General features: G+C 50.7%; 2 protein-coding genes across 2 annotated transcripts; both read left to right on the top strand.

Annotated features, from left to right (window-relative positions):
* The first annotated feature begins 329 nt into the window (after positions 1 to 329).
* Positions 330 to 3654, top strand: NACC1 (nucleus accumbens associated 1). Its single transcript, XM_036766852.1, has 5 exons — positions 330 to 1352; positions 1478 to 1651; positions 2326 to 2431; positions 2655 to 2752; positions 2972 to 3654. The coding sequence occupies exons 1-5, from the start codon at positions 425 to 427 to the stop codon at positions 3229 to 3231; spliced, it is 1566 nt and encodes a 521-aa protein (XP_036622747.1). The 5' UTR covers positions 330 to 424; the 3' UTR covers positions 3232 to 3654.
* A 12792-nt stretch (positions 3655 to 16446) lies between these two features.
* IER2 (immediate early response 2) lies at positions 16447 to 18079 on the top strand. Its single transcript, XM_036751205.1, has one exon. It carries the CDS (start codon positions 16683 to 16685, stop codon positions 17391 to 17393), a length of 711 nt encoding a protein of 236 aa, XP_036607100.1. The 5' UTR covers positions 16447 to 16682; the 3' UTR covers positions 17394 to 18079.
* The last annotated feature ends 1077 nt before the right edge of the window (positions 18080 to 19156 follow it).

The raw sequence follows: 19156 nt of genomic DNA, 5'->3' as shown, positions 1-19156 counted from the left end.
CTATGTGGTCCATTTTTGGGGCTTGGGGCCCTATTGTTGACCGTCAGGTATCATATTTCCTCCTACTATGGAAACTACTTCTCTGGTGGCAGCCTCAGTTTAGCTCTGAAGAGGCGGGCAGGGTTCCCATGACTTCCCCCAACAATGGGATTAGGTTGATACCCTCTCTCCCATCTAGGCCCTCCATTCTACTGTAGTCCTTCCTTTCCCATTCAAGTGTATCTTTTAATGCCTGGGCTTGGGTACTGGGGGCCAGGATCCCCAGGTTCCAGGCCTGTTTTTCCACTTGGTACCTCAGCTTCTCCCTCTTGTCATCCAGGGAGGTTCGCCCCTGAGCTTTGCTCAGCCTCATTGTGTGAGGACTTTGACATCCAGGGTGGAGGGAAGGGGGGCTTCTCCCATCCCTCCTCAAGCTGCTACCATCATGGCTCAGACTCTGCAGATGGAGATCCCCAACTTTGGCAACAGTATCCTGGAATGCTTGAATGAGCAGCGGCTGCAGGGTCTCTACTGCGATGTGTCAGTGGTGGTAAAAGGCCATGCTTTTAAGGCCCACCGTGCTGTTCTGGCTGCCAGCAGCTCTTACTTCCGGGACCTTTTCAACAGCAGCAAGAGTGCGGTGGTGGAGCTGCCCGCCGCTGTGCAGCCCCAATCCTTCCAACAGATCCTTAGCTTCTGCTACACTGGTCGCCTCAGCATGAATGTGGGTGACCAGTTCCTCCTCATGTACACTGCTGGCTTCCTCCAGATCCAGGAGATTATGGAGAAGGGCACAGAATTTTTCCTCAAGGTGAGCTCTCCCAGCTGTGACTCACAGGGCCTACACGTGGAAGAAACACCCTCATCAGAGCCTCAGAGTCCTGTAGCCCAGACCTCCAGCTGGCCAGCTTGCAGCGCCCCACTTCCCCTTGTCTCTCGAGTTAAGACTGAGCAGCAAGAGTCAGACTCAGTTCAATGCATGCCTGTAGCCAAGCGGCTATGGGACAGTGGCCAGAAAGAGGGTGGCAGCAATGGCAGCCGCAAAATGGCCAAGTTCTCAAGCCCAGACCTAGGAGGGAACCGGTCCCAGCAGCCACAGTCCCTGGCACAGCAGCCTCAGCAGCAGCAGCAGGTGCCCCAGGGCATGGCACCAACCCCAGTGCCAGCAGGGGCAGCGGGTATGGGGAGCGGGCCCAGCACATCTGAACGGACCAGTCCTGGGACATCCAGCGCCTACACTAGTGATAGCCCCAGTTCCTACCACAATGAGGAGGATGAGGAGGAGGATGCAGGGGAGGAGGGCTCTGATGAGCAGTACCGCCAGATCTGCAACATGTACACGATGTACAGCATGATGAATGTAGGCCAGACAGGTGAGCGGGGGAAGCCCCCTGGGTGGGGGAGGGAGGGGCTTAGCCCCGGGGAGGCCCAGCCCCGGGGGAGGCCCTACAGCCCCCATCGGCACTCCCCTCCCCTCCCTTCCCCACTCTCTCCCCAGCTGAAAAGGTGGAGGCCCTGCCAGAGCAAGTGGTCTCCGAGTCCCGCAACCGAATCCGGGTGCGGCAGGACCTGGCCTCGCTGCCAGCTGAGCTCATCAACCAGATTGGCAATCGATGCCACCCAAAGCTCTACGACGAGGGTGACCCTGCTGAGAAGCTGGAGCTTGTAACAGGTGGGCCTGGGTGTCTGAGAGGGCCTGCCTTGCTGTGTGTTCAGTCACTGGGGTGGGGGGATAGAAGGCTGAACAGGGCCACCAGGTTTCCTGATCTTGAGGTCACAGTTTGGGGGGGGGGTTAGGACACATGTCTGTGAAAAATTATACTAGTGGTTAAATGAGTGATACAGTCAGCAAGTACTTAGGATTTTCTTGAGGGAAGTGGTGGTGGTGGTGGTGGGGGTGGGGGTGGGGGACGACGATGGAAGGGTCAGGAAAGGCTAGAGGAAGCAGGACTTGAGCAGGACCTTTAACGTAAGACAGGTAGGACTTGGGAGAGTGTTTCCAGGCTAGGGGAACCAGCTAGACTAGGTGGGGATCTTTGAGGAGGAGCTTGACTGGGCTTGAGAGTTAAGCAGGAGAGTTAAGTTTTCATGTCTCCTGAAATCTCTTCCAGTGCTAGTTACATCTTCCAGCTCCACTCTGTTATCTTGGTCCCTTGACTCTCATTGTGTATGTCTTCAGTATGCCTTAGCTCCTGCCTGGGCCAGAGGTCCATCTGCCTGGGGCGGGTAGGGTTAAAGTAACTAAGTGGGTTTTTGTGGGTTGGCATTGGTCTAGAGAGATGAGCTTTTGGGTGATCTGCCTGGCCTTTACTCAGCATGCAAATCTTCCCCCCTCCCCCCTACCAGGCACCAATGTATACATCACAAGGGCACAACTCATGAACTGTCACGTCAGTGCGGGCACAAGGCACAAAGTCCTCCTTCGTCGGCTCCTTGCCTCCTTTTTTGACAGGTGAGGCCCAGTCTTCCCTTCATTTAAAAACAGCAAGCATGTATTGATGCCGTCTGTGCATCCATGGAGTTCTGGGACCTAGCCTGAGGGCCCCATGAAACTCAGCTATGACTTAGTCCCTTCCTGTCTTTCTGGAGTGAAAGGCTCAATGCCCACTCTTGACCTGGGCTGGCCAGGCTAAGGGTCCCATGGAGTTCAGCTCTGATCCCACTTCTCCCTCCAGGAACACTCTGGCCAACAGTTGTGGCACAGGCATCCGATCTTCCACCAATGACCCTAGCCGAAAACCCTTGGACAGCCGGGTCCTCCATGCTGTCAAGTGTAAGGACTGGGGCATGTGGGAGAGGGAGGGAGTCCAGGGCTTGGGAAGTATAGAGCCAGTCCCCTGGAGGGACATGGGGCTGGTTCAGCTGCATTCATTCATTGAGAAAATACTGTAAGTGCCATTTTAATGCTTAGCACGTTTCTGTGTGAGGAAGACAGAATGAGCCATGGTCTTTAAGGCTTCCCTTCCCTCCTCTCCCTTCATCTCTCCCCAAGTCTACTGCCAGAACTTCGCCCCCAACTTTAAGGAGAGTGAGATGAATGCCATCGCAGCGGACATGTGCACCAATGCCCGAAGGGTAGTACGTAAGAGCTGGATCCCCAAGCCGAAGGTACTCATGGCTGAGGGCGATACATACACGGCCTTCATCAATGACGCAGGCAAGATGGAGCCCTACGTGATGAGTGTGGAGCACGGCTTTGAGACGGCCAGCCATGATGGTGATGCTGGACCCTCAGCCGAAGCCCTCCAATAACCCTTCCCCTTTTCCCTGCCCTGCTTGGCCTGGCCTTTCCTGGCCTGCACCCACCCTTCTCCTGCCCCTCTTTCCCACCTGCAGGCTGCCCTTTGACAAGGGTTGCCTCTGCCTTTCACTTTGGACTTTGTTTATTCTTTGGTTAACCTCCCCTCCTGTCCTTGGTCCAGTTTGCCAGAGGGGACGTGTGATCGCTGCACACTGCTGTCTGTCCCATTCTCCTCCCCCTCCCAAACAGCACCACTTCTTTCCCAAGGGGCACATAGCACCAAGGAGCAGAAATCTAGGTGGGCTGTGTGGTCCTGTGGGGTAGGCTGAAATGGGAGGTCTCTCTGGTCTCTTCCTGCCCTGTTCCCCATTTCATGACAGGCACTGAGAGTGGCTGGGAGAGTATCAAACATGGTTTTGTTTCCTTTACTTTTTTTTTAAACACACACTCAGAATGATCTAACTATATATATATATATATATATATATATAAAGAGAGAGAAATCTATAGACCTAGAAATAATATATATATATATTATAAAAATATTTACCGAGAAAGGAAAAGCATGTTCGTCCTACAAGCAAGAGAAAATGAGTAACAGATTGCCTCTCAGTGGCAAACACTCCCCCTCCCATTCCCCTAGTCAGTGCCCCTGTAGTATCTTTGGGAGTGGGCATTGGAGATTTGAACTCTCTCCCTGCCCTCCCAGAAGATTGCCCTTGGAGGTCAGAGTCAGCCTCTGGCTCTCTTCATACTTTGTTTTTCCAGGCCTCCAGTCTTCGTTTCCTCGATTCTTCCTCCTTCACAGAGCCTCTGGCTTATTTCATCTTCATTCTTAGCCCACTTTTCCAAAATACCTTCCCATCTACTTAATTTTATCATTGGGATATCCTGTGGGATAGTAAGGGCAACTGGCAGTAACTCCATTTAACTGGGAGGAGATGGAGGTGTTCCCTCCCCGACCTGCCGGTAAATTGATCTGCCAATGTCATAGCAGGGGAGTGGCGGGGTGTGGACTAGAGCTTCGTTTTAGAGACTTAGTTCTTGGGAATGATCTTTCTTTCGCCAGACTTCCTTCTGCTTCAGATCTTTAACCCATTTTGATTCTTTCTGGAGCAAAGAGCAGGCACTGAGGAGTCAGGGCACTATTTGGGGAGAGAGAGAGAGAGAGAGAGAGAGAGAGAGAGAGAGAGAGTGTGTGAGTGTGTGTGTGTGTGTGTGTGACAGAGAGAGAGAGGGAGAGAGAGATTTGCTTGAGTACACATGTGTATGCATGTATTTCAGTGTAAGAGAAAGATTGAAGTTCACTTGAATGTGTGTGTGTGATAGGGTAGGAATGACTTGAATGGTTTTGCTTTGGCAAACACAAGACTAAATCAGAATTGTTTGTTGGGGGATGGTGGAGCAGGAGGCTAGAAGGGGTTCACACTGGAGATGGACCCCTTCCCTTGTGTATACATGAACCTATCCGGAGAGCTGGAGGTCCTGGGGCTCTGCTCCCTGTCCAGTCCCTGTCTTTCTTCTGCCCCTATCCCTGAAGCCCTATGTACAGACTTTTTAAAAATACCTTTTGTAGCAAGTGTTAAGTTCTTTGGAAATATCAAGACCCTTAGAATTTTCAAACCAATAGGAATGTGACTCTTCCCCTCCCAGCCCCCATGTCCTCTACTCCCCCATCCTGGAGGCCTGGTAGGCTTAATTGGCTCCTGGGATCTAGAAGGTGTTGGGAGGATCTAGTTTTGGGGAGCAGGGTGGGTAGAAATCTGTCCACATACTGTGGACTTTGTTGGTTTTTCTTTTAATGTGCCCTTCTCTCCTTTATGGTCCTCATTTCTGCCAGTCCATGGCTTTCCCTCTGAGTCCCTGGTGTGTCCAGCTTGGGCAGGCCCAACTAGGGGGTTAGTTGTCATTGTTAATTATTTTGAATAAGCTGATTTGTGGTTATTCCTTTTCCTTAATGAATAAGAATGTTTTCTAGTTTGTTGGATGTGAACATGGATCTTGGTGTGGTGGGGCATCTTTATTTCATTTTTATTTGTCTCCCTTGTCTCTTCCTCATCTTTCCCCTTTTTGGGCCCCTCACAAACTCTCAGACTCTGGGTGACCTCTCTCCCAAAGAGTTAGGGTGCTTCTGCCTTTTGGCCAAATCCTATACTCTTTGTGAACCTATCATTTGTTCAGAAATTTAGAGTGGAGGGGAGGGACTATAGGGGTCATCTGATTCAATTGAGGCCCCCAGAAATTACATGGCTTCCCCAAGGCAGGGCTAGGATGAGAAGCTGACTCCCAGTTTCATGTTATTTTCTCTCCACCACACTGTCTCTGCTGGGTCTGGGCACCGGGCAGGTGCACCTGAGGGTACCTGTTGTGTTACTTCTATCTCCTCTCCAGACTTAATTGGAGTGATGCCACAGGACCAGTGATGGGTTTGTCGGAGAGCAGAAACTTGTTTGATCCCTCAGAATCCTAGCTTTGTCAGCAGCTCTGTCCATCATCACCTTGGGTGCATCTCTTTTCTGCTCCTTAGCTAATGAGTCATAAGTATTTATTTATTTCCTCTCTCTTTCTTTTTTTAGATTTATTTTTAGTTTTCATCATTCATTTCCTCAAGATTTTGAGTTACAAATTTTCTCTCATCTCTACCCTCCCCCCCACCCCAAGATGTCATGCCCCTTTCCCCAGTCTGCCCTCCCTTCTATCACTCCACTCCTCCCTCCCCTTATCCCCTTTCCCCTTACTTTCTTGGAGGGCAAGATAGATTTCAATACCCCATTGCCTGTATATCTTACTTCCCAGTTGCATGTAAAAACATTTTTTTTTTAACATTTGGTTTTAGAACTTTGAGTTCCAAATTCTCTCCCTTCTTTCCTCCCCACCCACCCTCCTTAAGAAGACAAGCAATTCAACATAGGTTATACATGTATCATTATGCAAAACACTTCCATAATAGTCATGTTGTGAAAGACTATCCTGTCTCCTGTCCCCCTTTATTCAATTTTCTCCTTTGATCCTGTCCCTTTTCAAAAGTGTTTGCTTTTGACTACCTCCTCTCCCAGTCTGCCTTTCCTTCTATCATCATTCTCCTTATTCCCCTCCCCCCTACTTTCCTGTAGGGTAAGATACCCAACTGAATGTGTATGTTATTCCCTCCTTAAGCCAAATCCGATGAGAGTGAAATTCACTCATTCACCTTCACTTGCCCCCTCTTCCCTTCCATTATAACAGCTTTTTCTTGCCACTTTTATGTGAGATAATTTACCCCATTCTATCTCTCCCTTTCTCCTTCCCTCAATGTATTCTCTCACCCCTTAATTTTATTTTTTTAGATATCATCCCTTCATATTTAACTCACCCCGTGCTCTCTATCTATCTATATATATATATATATGTATATTCCCTTCAACTACCATAATACTGAGAAAAGTCTCATGAGTTACAAATATCATCTTTCCATGTAGGAATGTAAACAAAACAGTTCACCTTTAGTAAGTCCCTTATGATTTCTCTTTCCTGTTTACCTTTTCATGCTTCTCGTGATTCTTGTATTTGAAAGTCATATTTTCTATTCAGCTCTGGTTTTTTCATCAAGAATGCTTGAAAGTCCTGTATTTCATTGAAAGTCCTTATTTTGCCCTGAAGTATTATACTCAGTTTTGCTGGGTAGGTGATTCTTAGTTTTAATCCTAGCTCCTTTGACCTCCAGGATATCATATTCCAAGCCCTTCGATCCCTTAATGTAGAAGCCACTAGATCTTGTGTTTCTGTCAAATTGTTTCTTTCTGGCTGTTTGCAATATTTTCTCCTTGGGATTTTCTCCTGGGAACTCTGCAGTTTGGCTACAATATTCCTAGGAGTTTTCTTTTTGGGATTTTTTTCAAGAGGCGGTCGGTGCATTCTTTTAATTTCTATTTTACCCTCTGGTTCTAGAATATCAGGGCAGTTTTCCTTGATAATTTCTTGAAAGATGATGTCTAGGGTCTTTTTTTGATCATGGCTTTCAGGTAGTCCAATAATTTTTAAATTCTCTCCTGGATCTATTCTCCAGGTCAGTGGTTTTTCCAATGAGATATTTCACATTGTCTTCCATTTTTTCATTCCTTTGATTGTGTTTTATAATATCTTGATTTCTCATAAAGTCACTAGCTTCCACTTCCTCCATTCTACTTTTTAAGGTAGTATTTTCTTCAGTGGTCTTTTGGACCTCCTTTTCCGTTTAATTCTGCCTTTTAAGGCATTCTTCTCCTCATTGGCTTTTTGGAGCTCTTTTGCCATTTGGGTAGTCTATTTTTTAAGGTGTTAATTGTTTTCAATATTTTTTGAGTCTCCTTTAGCAAGTTGTTGACTTGTTTTTCATGATTTTCTTGCATCACTCTCATTTCTCTTCCCAATTTTTCCTCTACTTGTCTTACTTGCTTTTCCAAATCCTTTTTGAGCTCTTCCATGGCCTGAGACCAATTCATGTTTTTCTTGGAGGCTTTCGATTGTAGGATCTTTGACTTTGTTGACTTCTTCTGGCTGTATGTTTTGATCTTCTTTGTCACCAAAGAAAGATTCTATAGTCTAAGTCCTTTCACACTGTCTGCCCACTTCCCAGCCAGTTACTTGACTTTTGAGCTCTTTGTCAGGGTATGACTATTTCCAGAGTGGAGAGTGCTCTGTCCCAAGCTTCAGGGGTTTTGCGCTGCTGTTTTCAGAGCCACTTCTATTCTGAGGTGGTATGATACTCCTCTCCTGGCTTGTGCTCTGGTCTGTATGCAAGCACTCCTTTCTTCTGTATAACTACCAGGAGGACTCCCTCTCCACAACCACCACAAACTTTGCCATGCCAATGCTCCTCCTCCCCCAAAGATTGCCAAGCCAGGACCATGACCCAGATCCAAGCAGGGCAGAGAGAGAGAGAGAGAGAGAGAGAACACCCTGCCTCAGCGCCAGCAAGAGATCCCTGCACTCTCGCTCTGATCAGCCACCTGATTCCCCCCACGGTCTGTGGGCCTGGAGCTCCAGAAGCAGCCCCCGATGCTGCCATTGATGCTGCTGTTGCCACCACCTCTGCTGCCCTGGGGCTGAATTGTACTTCTCTCATCCAGGTCCAACAGTTTTCCCACTGACCTGCTCGGTTGTCTTTGTTGTTTGTGGGTTGAGAAGTTTGGAAACTGCCACAGCTCAGTGATTCAGGGCCCTCAGGCCTGCTCCCCCTGGTCTCTTCTGGCACGGCCCATGCTGGGCTGCGCTCTGCTCCCAGCTTGGTGTAATAGACCCTTCTCAGCGACCATCCAGGCCGTGTTGGCCCGGAGACTTGTTTCACTCTGTCATTTGTGGGTTCTGTAGCTCTAGAATTTGTTCAGTCATTTTTTACAGGTGTTTGGAGGGATTTGGGGGAGAGCTCAAGCGAGTCCCTGTATTTACGTGCCATCTTGGCTCCACTCCCCATAAGTATTTATTTACTTACTTACCATGGGCCAGGTACAGGCCTAAGAGCTGGAGACAGGAAGACAAATCATGAAACAGAAAAGTCCCTGCCCCGTAAGGAATTTACCTTCTAATGGAAATAATTCCTGGGCTTCTCTCCGCTTTACGTCTTTTAGAGGAGGCAAAGTAAGAGCTACCTGAGGTCTGAATGACCAGACACTGTTCCTTAATTTGCCCCAGGATTTTTGGGTATGTCATTCTTTTTTGAAATGCCTAGTGGTACAGTTTGGGATGAAGCCAGGTGGTGGCGCTGTCCTTGATGTTTCTGCAGTTTTTGGATTGCTGTCCATTTGCAGGCAGAGGCAGTGTAAGAGGATACCTACCCTTGTCAGCCTCTGACTCTATGTTTTCTGCTTTCCAAGGATCTTGCCCAGGGCCCAGCATGCCCCACAGTATTATCTACTAGGGTAGCAGAGGGGTCACCTGCAATGTCTGGCTCTAGAGGGCCTGGCTAGGGGTAGTGGGGGGGGGGATGGGACGACATGCACTTTGAAGGAGCTCCCATACCTGGGACCTCAAGACTTTGGCACAGCGTACCTAGGAAAGAGCCACCTGCTCATAAGACAGGCTGCTGGTTACTCAAAGCGGGAGGGCAGAATTGGGGACCTTTTGAAGAGGCCATTTGAGGAAAATTGCCCCCATCCCTATTTCCAGAAGCTAGTCTATTTCAGTCTGTCCAATCTTTCCAAGTTCCTCAGGATAAACCCTTTTTAAATGACTCTACTCAATGTAGGCTAAGGGAGAGAGGGAGCAAGCAAATCCCCCCCCCCAGCTGTGTACCCCCCAGTACCAGAGTCTTCTTGTACCACATTCTGTATGTCTACTTCTCAGTCACTTTCTTAAGCCCCTGGGGAGGGACACAAGACCTTTCTTCCCCAAATATACAAGCACCTTATCTGCCCTCCCACCCCTAAACTGTCCTAATTTCCCTTCCCCAAATTTCCCAAAGCACAAGGCCCCTCAAGGTGCTCTGCTAGCTGGGGTCACCTATGAGGTTCTGGGACCAAATTGGGGAAGGAGAGATCAGTAAGGAGGGGAGGCAGAGTGGGAGCCCCTTCTCACCTTGGTGCCTGGGGTAGGGAGGAAGGACAGTATGTGTATCCCTTATGTATTGTGACCCCTAAATCCAGCTGTGAACTATGTAGCCTGTGGAGTTGCCTGACCTCTTAACAAGGGTTGGGAGGAGGAGGAGAAAAGAGCACAGGGGTAGGCCAGAGTTGAAATTTAAAATTGGATTGTCTACCAGCCACCCTTCAGCACATTCCTAGTCCCTGGTCCAGCTTAGGCTCTGGAGCCTTTTGCCCCAACAGTGAGTGGGTGAGATTCAGCCACACTGGACTTGAGCTTTCCCCCAGTGTGACAGTTATTTCAGAGTGTCTTGCTTTGCTGACCTCCCTCCCCCCCCTTCCCCCTTCTGCAACTCTTTAGGCTACAGCCTCTGCTTCCAGGAAAAAAGTCACCAGGATCCCCTATTTTGTATACCTGGAAGCTTGAGGGGAGGTGTCATTTAGCAATAAAGGAGGCAGCTGGGTAGGGGCAATATGGAGAGCGGAGAGACTTCTGATCTCCAAATTCCATGGTTGTAAGCAGGTGTTTGTACCATGAATCTGAGAATCATAGACTTGGAGCTTGAAAGGACCTAGGAATCATCTTGTCCAGGCCCCTAATTTGTACAGATGCCAAAAGGCGCAGAGAGCCTGGAAGGGGGCCTGAGGGATTGTGCTGAAGTGGGCTGGGGAGGGGGGCAGGGGAGTCAGCTCCTCCCAGGAGAGCCAAAGACAAGGGTTGTGCCTTACCAAAGGGGGGTTGCCCCCTCCCCCCACCAGGGTCCTGCTCTTCACTTTCCTTTCTCAAACATCCTTCATCTAACCACCCCACCCCCCCAGCCCATTCGACTTTCTGCTGAGCTGCATGGCCCAGGAATGCTGGGTGCTTTCTGCTGATGCTGCAGCTGCTTCTCCACCAACCACCCCCAGAAGTCAGGCCCAGAATCAAATTTTCCACAAAAAAAGGAAGAAAAAATAGAAAAAGACAAAAAAAAATTCCCCCAGACCCTGGGGCTGCCAGGATTTGTCTGTGTGAAGTGCCAATGACCTTGTGACCTTCAGAAAACACACACAAGGCTCCCCAGCCCCCCAGCCCGCCTCACCCCCTGTGATCCCAGTAATGAGGCTTGCACATTAACTACTGTAAAGAGGAGCAGAGCTGGAGAAATGTGAATAATGGGAATAATACTGATAAGAATAAACAATGGCATTTGTAACCAGAGTCTCCACTTACTTGATGGGAGGAGGGGCCTGCCTTCATACTCTGATCCCATCTTTCTTGACTCTCAGAAGGCCTTTTTTGATTGCATTTCCTCCCCAAACTTCAGAAGCCTGAGAGAGAAGCTTGTAGCAATCTTTTAAAAAGTTGGATTTTTATTTCAAAATTGATATATCTAGAAGATGCTTCAGGACTACATGGATTCAACTAAGAGCAGTTTGGGGCAGAAACAGGTCTTTCATCCAGCCCAAGGTTAGGGGCACTGTGCCCATGGCATAGAAAGTGGTAAACCTAGAGGTGATGGAAGGGAAGTTGAACCCCCTTCCCCCTGCCCCAAGTATCTTCCTGTCAAGCTAAACATCCAGTTGAGGGGTGGGGGTGGCACTTATTCTGACTACTTCAGACCTCTAGACAAAGCTCTGTAAAGTGCAATTATCCTGGTCCCTCATGCCCCCACTCTGAGGCCCTCCTCCTCTTTCCCCTGCCCTCTTGGGGATTCCCAGGGGTCACAGGGACAAGAGCAGGCAGAGCCTCACAAGGATCACAGTGAGCATCAAGAAGATGGCACACAAGAGGGTGGCCCCTGAGAGAACAGAAAGGGTACCCAGACCTGAGCCCTCTTCCTCCCAGCTACCCCTGAAGAGCAGGTGTTAGGATTGACTTCCAGGGTGTTCTTTATCTAATGCTGGGCCAGGACTCACCACTGGTCATGTGGGACACCTTGGCCAATTTATTGAGGAGCCCATCCCTCTGGGCGACTGAGTGTCACCCATTTCACCTGTCTCCTAGCTCTGGTTGTAGGGGGCTTTGCAGAGGAGAGGCCCCAGCTCCCCCAAGAGGCATCACTCATGTTCTGCTCATCTAGCTCTTTGCCAACCTGGCCTGATGCTCAGGATTTGGATACTGCCAGCTACAAGCTTCAGCTGCTGAGCCTATTGATTCATGATCGGCTGAGGGGAGTGGGGAGGCATTGGTTCTTTGGGTTGGTAACCCCACTTCCTCCTCAGGCCCCTGGCAGCTGCTGAAGCTCCTAGGTCAGCCCAACCCTTTCTCTTCTTACTTGCAGTGTGGCCTGTTGTTCCTCCTGTGAATAGCTGTGTGAATGTGTGTCTAGCTGGTTGTAGTGGCTAGTGTCTAGGTTTGGAGGGACTGTCCCACCCATCAGCATCTAGAGGGAGGACAAGCACCCAGAGAGACACATGCAGAGGTGGGCATATAATCAGAAGTATTAGGTACATACATACCTAGCTCCAACATTTACTGTGAGGCAAGACAATATCTTAGCCTCCGTTTTTTCATCTATAAAATAGTGATAACAGTACTTGTATTACCTAACTTAGGGGTGTTCTGAGAAAAGAGATCTTTGTAAACCATAGAGCATTACTGAAAGGAGTAATTATAAATAATGAAGGGGCAGGCAAAGATCCCTGGAGGAAGAGTTGCTGGGGGGGGGGGGCGGGGAGGTGTGTGGTGCATTTGTTACCTCTCATTTTTTCTTAATGAAAGCTGTAGCTGCTGGGTGGGCATTATGGTCTCTCATTTCCTGGGGAGGGGTAACCATGAGCACCTCCTCCTAAACTAGTTCTAAGTCCAGAATCGCCCTCCCTATTGCCCTTTAAGGGGCCTCTTATGGCCTCAGAACCCTCCATTCTCTCTACCAAAGCTCTCTGATCATGTAAGGCCCGAGCCTTTATCTTGAATTTTCCAGGGATGGGTAGAGTCAAGAGCCAGTTAAGATGGAGACAGATGCCCTCCATGGGTATGAGGCATCCCTTGGAAATGAGGGTAAGTGGCCTAGGGTGATGGCTAGGCAGCTATCCTCCCGTTTTCCCTCTGGTATGCCTCTATCACTCCATATATGGACAGCGTGTGTGCCCTAGGGCTCCCCAAGCTACCTTTTCCCCAGGACAGTATCCTACTCCCCTACCTAGCTAGACCAGCAGTTCTCAAAATGTGATGAAGTGGACTCTGAGATCCTTTCTGGGAATCCGTGAGGTCAAAACAATTTTCATAATAACACAATTTAATTTCTAATACAATTAATCTAGATAGAACCTAAATACACAAAAGTTCTTTGGGGAATTCATCTAGTTGAGTGTCCGAGATTGCAGCACTGTCCTCACCAACATCTGGCTCTTCCCCTTCTCCTCAACCAGGTAGGCTATCAAGTCTCCCTCAGGTCCTCCAGGTCCCATTCAGTGCCCCTAAGGCTGTAGCGCAGCTCACTGGTGGTCCAGTCGAACTCTTGCGGACCATAATGACCTGAGTCTCCTGCAGGACCTCACACCACCACTGGCACAGGACCGGGAGGTGTTCACTGTGGTCGGTGAAGAAGGAAATCAGAGCCTTCTCCAGGCAGACCCGCCCCCCAACACACCCCGCCCCCTTCCTATTATCTGGATTTGCCCGCTGGGGGAAGGAGCTCTGGTGCCTTGCCAAGTCCCCCCCCCCCACCCCTCACGCACCTCCTCCCTCTGCTGGGACTCAAGCCGGCAGGGCACCCTCACTACTCCTCGGAGGGCATGGGGAACAGGGGCGGGGTGGGGGTGGAAGGAGGAGGAGAAGAATCCCACTTTCACGCCCCACCCCTAGCCCTTGCTTCTCTCGGGATAGCTGTTCCGGCCCCTGCAGCTCACCCTCGGACCACGGAAAAAGGGGCTTCCAGAGATATATTGCCTCGCGTATGAGCGCCCCAACCCCCGGAGGAGAGAATGTGAGCTCCGACCCCGTCACGCAACCCCCCGGGCACCTACGAGACGTGTCCCACGCACAGGGAGGGGAGAAGTGAGAAGGTCAGGGATCCCGGAACACGGAGACTTCCGCCCTCTCTATGGCCTCACCAACAGCCCAACCTCCCTTCCACATCCCTGGCCACCATCTTGGTTAGGAGCAGGGCTGCTTCTTATCCCCCAAGTAACTGGCCGCGACCCCTTTCTCTTCTCCGGGATAAGCCATCTCTCGGAGAAGCCAATGGGACTAGGTACGGCTTCTTCAGAGGAGGCCCTCCTTTGGCGTCTGCCGGGAGTGGGGGCGAAGTGGCTGGGGCTGTCACAGGGTCGTGATCTCTTTCTTGGGTGGGCTTTGGGCTGGGGAAGAGGCTGAATGCTTATTCCCTGCCGAGGAACGCGGGGCTTCTCTTCCGGGATGCTGGCCCAGGGCAGTAGGGGGAAACGCGTGGTGTGGTGGTGGTGGTGGTGGTGGAGTGTGTCTGTCTGTCTGCGTCTGTACACAGCTGTAACGCTGAAAGGCAGCATATCCATTCACCGTAGGCGGCGTAGCTGCCTTCCTTCTCAGATCGACTGAAGAAGCATTAAGTGCCCACTACGTTCCAGGTACCTTGCTAAGGGCTGAGGATACAAAGAAAGTCAGAAGCCGGTCCGTGCCCTCAAGGAGAAGTCTAATGTGGGCGACAAACTGCAGACAACTAGGTACAAACAAGGTATATTATTATATTCCCAGTGCTGGAAGTGTGCTAAGCAAAGAAGTTCCTTCCTTTCTTCTTGCCAACGAGCTACAGAAATCAGGAAGGTAGAGTATGGAGCTTTTTTTAGTTCTGCATCACATCTTTCCCGTATTCCAACCCTTCTTCCCAAATCGCCCCTAACCCCCAAATCCTCAGGAAGCACTGGTACCATCTACTACTACACGTACTAGCTCTCCGCTCCCCTCGGTACATGGCGGGCTGTGGTTTCTCCACTCTCGACTCCCCAAATCCCTGACCCATGGCCATGAGCCATTTTCCTGAGTTGCAGAGGTTTGAAAGGAACTGCGATTAATTCCTCAGTGCAAGTCTGGGAGATTTATGGACCGACGAGCAGCCTAAGCGACTCCCTTTTGCGCCGCGCCCACGGGTCAGGCAGAACAGTACAAATTGGTGGCAGAGGTGGTGATGGAAACCAGTTCCCGGCTTCCGAGCGAAGGCAGGAGAAAGGAAGGGGCGGGGGTGAGAGCACCCACTTCTCACAGACCGAACACCTACGCGAGGAAGGTAGAGTGGAGGAAAGATTACAAAGGCGCAGGGGGACAGGAAACGTGGGCAGGGCCAGAATGGTTCCTTGAAAGATGGAGGAGCAGTCACTTCTAGGAAAAGTAGAGAGGAGTCTCCAGGGGAACCACCGCGAGAGGTATCGGAAAGAACACCAGACAACAAGCATTTATTAAACATTTACAAATAGGCATCTTGCCTCGACAAGGAATACAAATACGAGGAGGAAGATAATCCCAACCAAAAAATTTATATTCCAATGGGGAGAGAGAACATGTTAAAAAAAAAAAGCTAGAAAGGGGTGGGGTAAATTACCCACGTGGGGGCGTGGTGGAAGAAGAGCCAGAGTCAGCGTGGAGTCTGGAGAGATATGACTAAATACAGAGAAGTGGGTACGAAACCCTAACTCTTGCTAGTTACAACCTTGTAACTTCGGACAATTTCCTTCCCCAGTCTTCAGTTTTGCTATCTGTAAAAAGATCTCTAAGTTCCAGGTCTAAATCCATCCTTCTCAAATAACCTTCCTCCTCGAGACGGGTCAGCTCCGAGGCCCCGGGTTAGGGTTCCGGAAGGAGGCTTCGCATTCACTGACCCTACGAGTCCCGGCCTCTGCCCTTATATGGGCAAGAGGAAGCAGCGCCGGCACCCGGCGAACGATGCCTGGACCTCTGGACGTCACAGTTTCCTAATATAGTCATGGAAACGAAACCTAGTGGCGGGAATGCATCAAAACCTCAGAAGGGGAGGCTCCTTCTCTTAAAGGGGCCGGACTTAGGGAAGTCGGAGCTACGGTGGAAACTCCTTACTTTTTCCACAAGTTATTCACACCCTCTTTCCTTTTGGGAAAGCGGAATCACCGGGCGGAACGGCCATGGAAAACAGGAGTGAATCTGTGACAAAATAACGTTTAATATTTGTAACTAGTTCTCTGTCCCCTTCCTTATCCTTTTCCCCCAGCCTCGAAGCGAGCGGGGGCGACGTAGCTTTTCGGAATTGCTAGTTTTGTAAGATACCAGGCTCTTCCAGATGCTTAGACAGTGATCACTTTTGCAAGGTGTAAGTGGGGAGCTTGTCTGAGCCCCAGGACCGCACCGAGGTACGCCCTGGAAGGGCTGACATGTGAGCGGCCCCGTCTCTGAGCCCTTGACTGCAAGTAAAGGTTAGCTTGAGATACCTCGCACCACGCGCTTTGAGGGGCTCTTCCCCTCCCCGTATCTCATACCGAACTCAGGAACAATATACACCCAACTGCAGGCACAAGAAGAAAATTCTTTGGGGAAAGGTGAGAGGAGTTTCTCCCCACCCCTCACTCTGTCCAGTCCAGTCTCTACCAGCCTTCTTCCCCTCCCCCACTCTCCCTGGGGCTTTGAATTAGGTCCGGCATTTCCGTCCTGTGGCTTTAAAGGGCCTCCGGTGGCGGGTCGAAAAGCCGGGATGCGGCTTTCTGATTGGGTGGGGCGGCTCCTCGGTGACGCAACTAGAGGTATAAAGAGCTCGTTCTCAGGCCGCGTTTGTCTCATTTGTGTAAACGGTTTCGGCCTTTCCTGGAGTTGAGGAAGAACCTGTCTCCAGTTTGAGGTGGGCGTTTAGGGGAATTGGGAGCGGAAAGCAAGCGAAGAAGAGGGCGTAATCCCTCTTGCTGTCCATATCTGTTACGAGGCTTTGCCCAAGGGTCACCCTCCCAGACCACCCACTATTCCACCCTCCCGTCCCTCTCTCCTGGTGCTGCGCCCCGGTCCCGGCATGGAAGCACAGAAGGAAGCGCAGCGTATTATGACCATGTCGGTGTGGAAGATGTACCATTCTCGCATGCAGCGCGGCGGCTTGAGGTTGCACCGGAGCCTTCAGTTATCGCTGGTCATGCGGAGCGCCAGGGAGCTCTACCTCTCCGCCAAGGTAGAGACCGATGAAGCGGAGCTACCCTTTCCGGCCGCGGCCCTGGCTCCCACCCCTAACCTGCCCCAGCCCATGACCGTAGCTGAAGCCGAAGCTGGCTCTTCGCAAGTGTCTGAAGAGGTGATCCCGGTCCCAGAGCCCATGGAAACGCAGGAAGCTAGGGAGACTGAGCCGGCGCCCGCCTGCAGCCACCTGCCTCCGGTGCCCTTTGCTACTCTGTCTCAGCGCTCAATGAAACCCAACCGCAAACGGCGGAGCAGTAGTGTGGGCCAGGGCGGGGAAGCCGGGCTGGTTCCCAGCAAGAAAGCTAGGTTGGAGGAAGAAACGGCGGCGGCCGAAGGGAAGGCTGAAGACCTGGGGAGGCGGCAGTTGCAGGTGGAGGAGGGCCCTTTCCCCAGTCTGGCCCGAGTTTTACAGAAGCGCTTCTCTGGGATCCTGAGTAACACCGGGGGGCCGCCAAAGCCCACTGCCCCGCCTCCCTCGTGTGAACTTCAGCCGGGTTGCCGCCAGGCAGACAACATGATAAACATCTTGGTTCGGACAGTCGTGGCTTTCTAACTTGAGCCCTGGACTCCGGACTGTGCCCGTAGCTTTAGCTGGCCCGAGTTACGTCGAGGCCGCTGTCCAGCCCTGTGTGACCTGGGGGCTTAGGCTTTGGTCGTCCACTTCCCGGTGAGGAATCCTGACCTCGCTCCTGTCCTTCCTCAGGCGCTGGTGACGGCTTTGGTGGCAGAGGGGAGTGGTGGTGGGGAGGACGAGAGAGCAGCTGCCTATCTGGAGAATCTGCTCCATAATGCTGCTAAGAGGCTGGTCCGAGAGGAGAAGGTGGGACGCTTTTTCTGGCCTCGGTAGTAGTCACCTTCCAGGCTGGGGCGGAAGGGACCGCGGCGTCAGACTGTATGGATGCCGGTCGGTGAAGCCGGCCAGCACGCATCCAGACTTCATAGACTCGTGGAGACCCCGGTGGTCTTCCCTTTAAGAGATCTGCCTCAGACCTTTCTATTGGAAAGAGACATATATGATGGTGCTATTAACATGACTTTGTATTTCCTCTTCCCTAACTTAATGCTTGTTCTTGGCCGCCCAGTGGAGGCGGTGGTGGGAGCAGCAAGTGCTGGGGTGTTGAGGGCGGTTTGCTGGGGTGGGACGTGAGGTGGGGGAGGCTGGGTAGAATCTTTCTCAGGGTTTAAACTTTTTTAAATTGGGGGCGGTACTTCTGTCCCATTAAAGCTTTTTATATAAAATTCACCGGTGTTTCATGAGTATCACTGGCCTCTTTTCCCTTCAAAAAAAAATTCAGCCACCCCTACAATGACACACTTGTTCATATGATTATACTGACATCATGGGCCCAGGGAACTTCCTGTTTGCTGTCTTATGAACTCAGTGTGAGTCTTGGGTGGTGAGCTGGGAGGGAGTGGTAGGACTGCTCTTCGGTGTTGAGTGGCTCTGTTGGAGGAGTGAAGTGTGGGTGTGGAGTTGTTAGGGTTTTATGAATCATTTAACCTAGAAAGGGAAGTGATTCCCAGCTAGATTCCTCATTAGTGATGGTCAGGAAGTAGGGGTTTGGAATTCCATCCCCTTGTCCATCTCAGCTACAGATTGAACTGGTCATCTAGGTCTGAGTCACACTGGAAGAAAGTGGGGGAAAATGGGTGGGGGGGGGGAAGAAGAGAGATGTACTAGAAATAGATATACCTTGAATTGAAGAAGATGTTACCATTTCCACATAACTATAATTCCTGCTCCTGGAGGGGTCGGAGTGTATAAAACCTAAAGGAAAGGCCAAGCCAGTAATTGGTCAGTTTCCTTTCTGAGGTTCTGGGGAAGCATCAAAAAACATGCTTGTTGATTACTCCCAATCCACTGGTTTTACACCCGATAAAACAGGCCCAGAGCAATGACTGTTGTCAGAACCTCGAGACTCAGTTTCGGTCTCTCCTGTTTCTTTGTATTAAGCCAGTAAACCGTCTGCCTACAAACGTGTTCTGTTACCCTCCTCTTTCCTTGAACAAGGTTTGCTTGAATTTTTTTTTGTTTAAACCAGCCTTAGGATTTTTTTTGTAATATTGCCAAACTGAAAATAAAAAGATCTTTTCTATTCAAGCTCCTGTTTGCAGGCCTTGTTCTTTGCTCTCCCTGGGGAGGGATAGTTAATGGGAGCAGGAGTGGGGCTCACCCACATAGCTCTCCTGGCTGGTTGCCCTGAGGAACTGGTTGGGCTGGATTACCACGAGGGAGGGAGAGAACCAGGCTATTTACCCCAGGGGTGGCGGGAGCCTGTGGTCCGAAGCCCTGGCCTTTCCCATCAATGTATTCAC

The sequence above is a fragment of the Trichosurus vulpecula genome, chromosome 1 (assembly GCF_011100635.1).
Source record: "Trichosurus vulpecula isolate mTriVul1 chromosome 1, mTriVul1.pri, whole genome shotgun sequence".
NCBI classification, from domain to species: domain Eukaryota; kingdom Metazoa; phylum Chordata; class Mammalia; order Diprotodontia; family Phalangeridae; genus Trichosurus; species Trichosurus vulpecula.
The sequence above is the reverse complement of the archived record's forward strand: the minus strand, read 5'-3'. Positions and strand labels throughout refer to the sequence as shown.

Bases quoted from the DNA above. Each gene is read 5' to 3' on its own strand.
- IER2 (XM_036751205.1), top strand. From the start codon at position 16,683: ATGGAAGCACAGAAGGAAGCGCAGCGTATTATGACCATGTCGGTGTGG.
- NACC1 (XM_036766852.1), top strand. From the start codon at position 425: ATGGCTCAGACTCTGCAGATGGAGATCCCCAACTTTGGCAACAGTATC. The intron at 2,432-2,654 runs GTGAGGCCCAGT...TTCTCCCTCCAG, and splicing joins CTTGCCTCCTTTTTTGACAG to GAACACTCTGGCCAACAGTT. The intron at 2,753-2,971 runs GTAAGGACTGGG...TCTCTCCCCAAG, and splicing joins GGTCCTCCATGCTGTCAAGT to TCTACTGCCAGAACTTCGCC.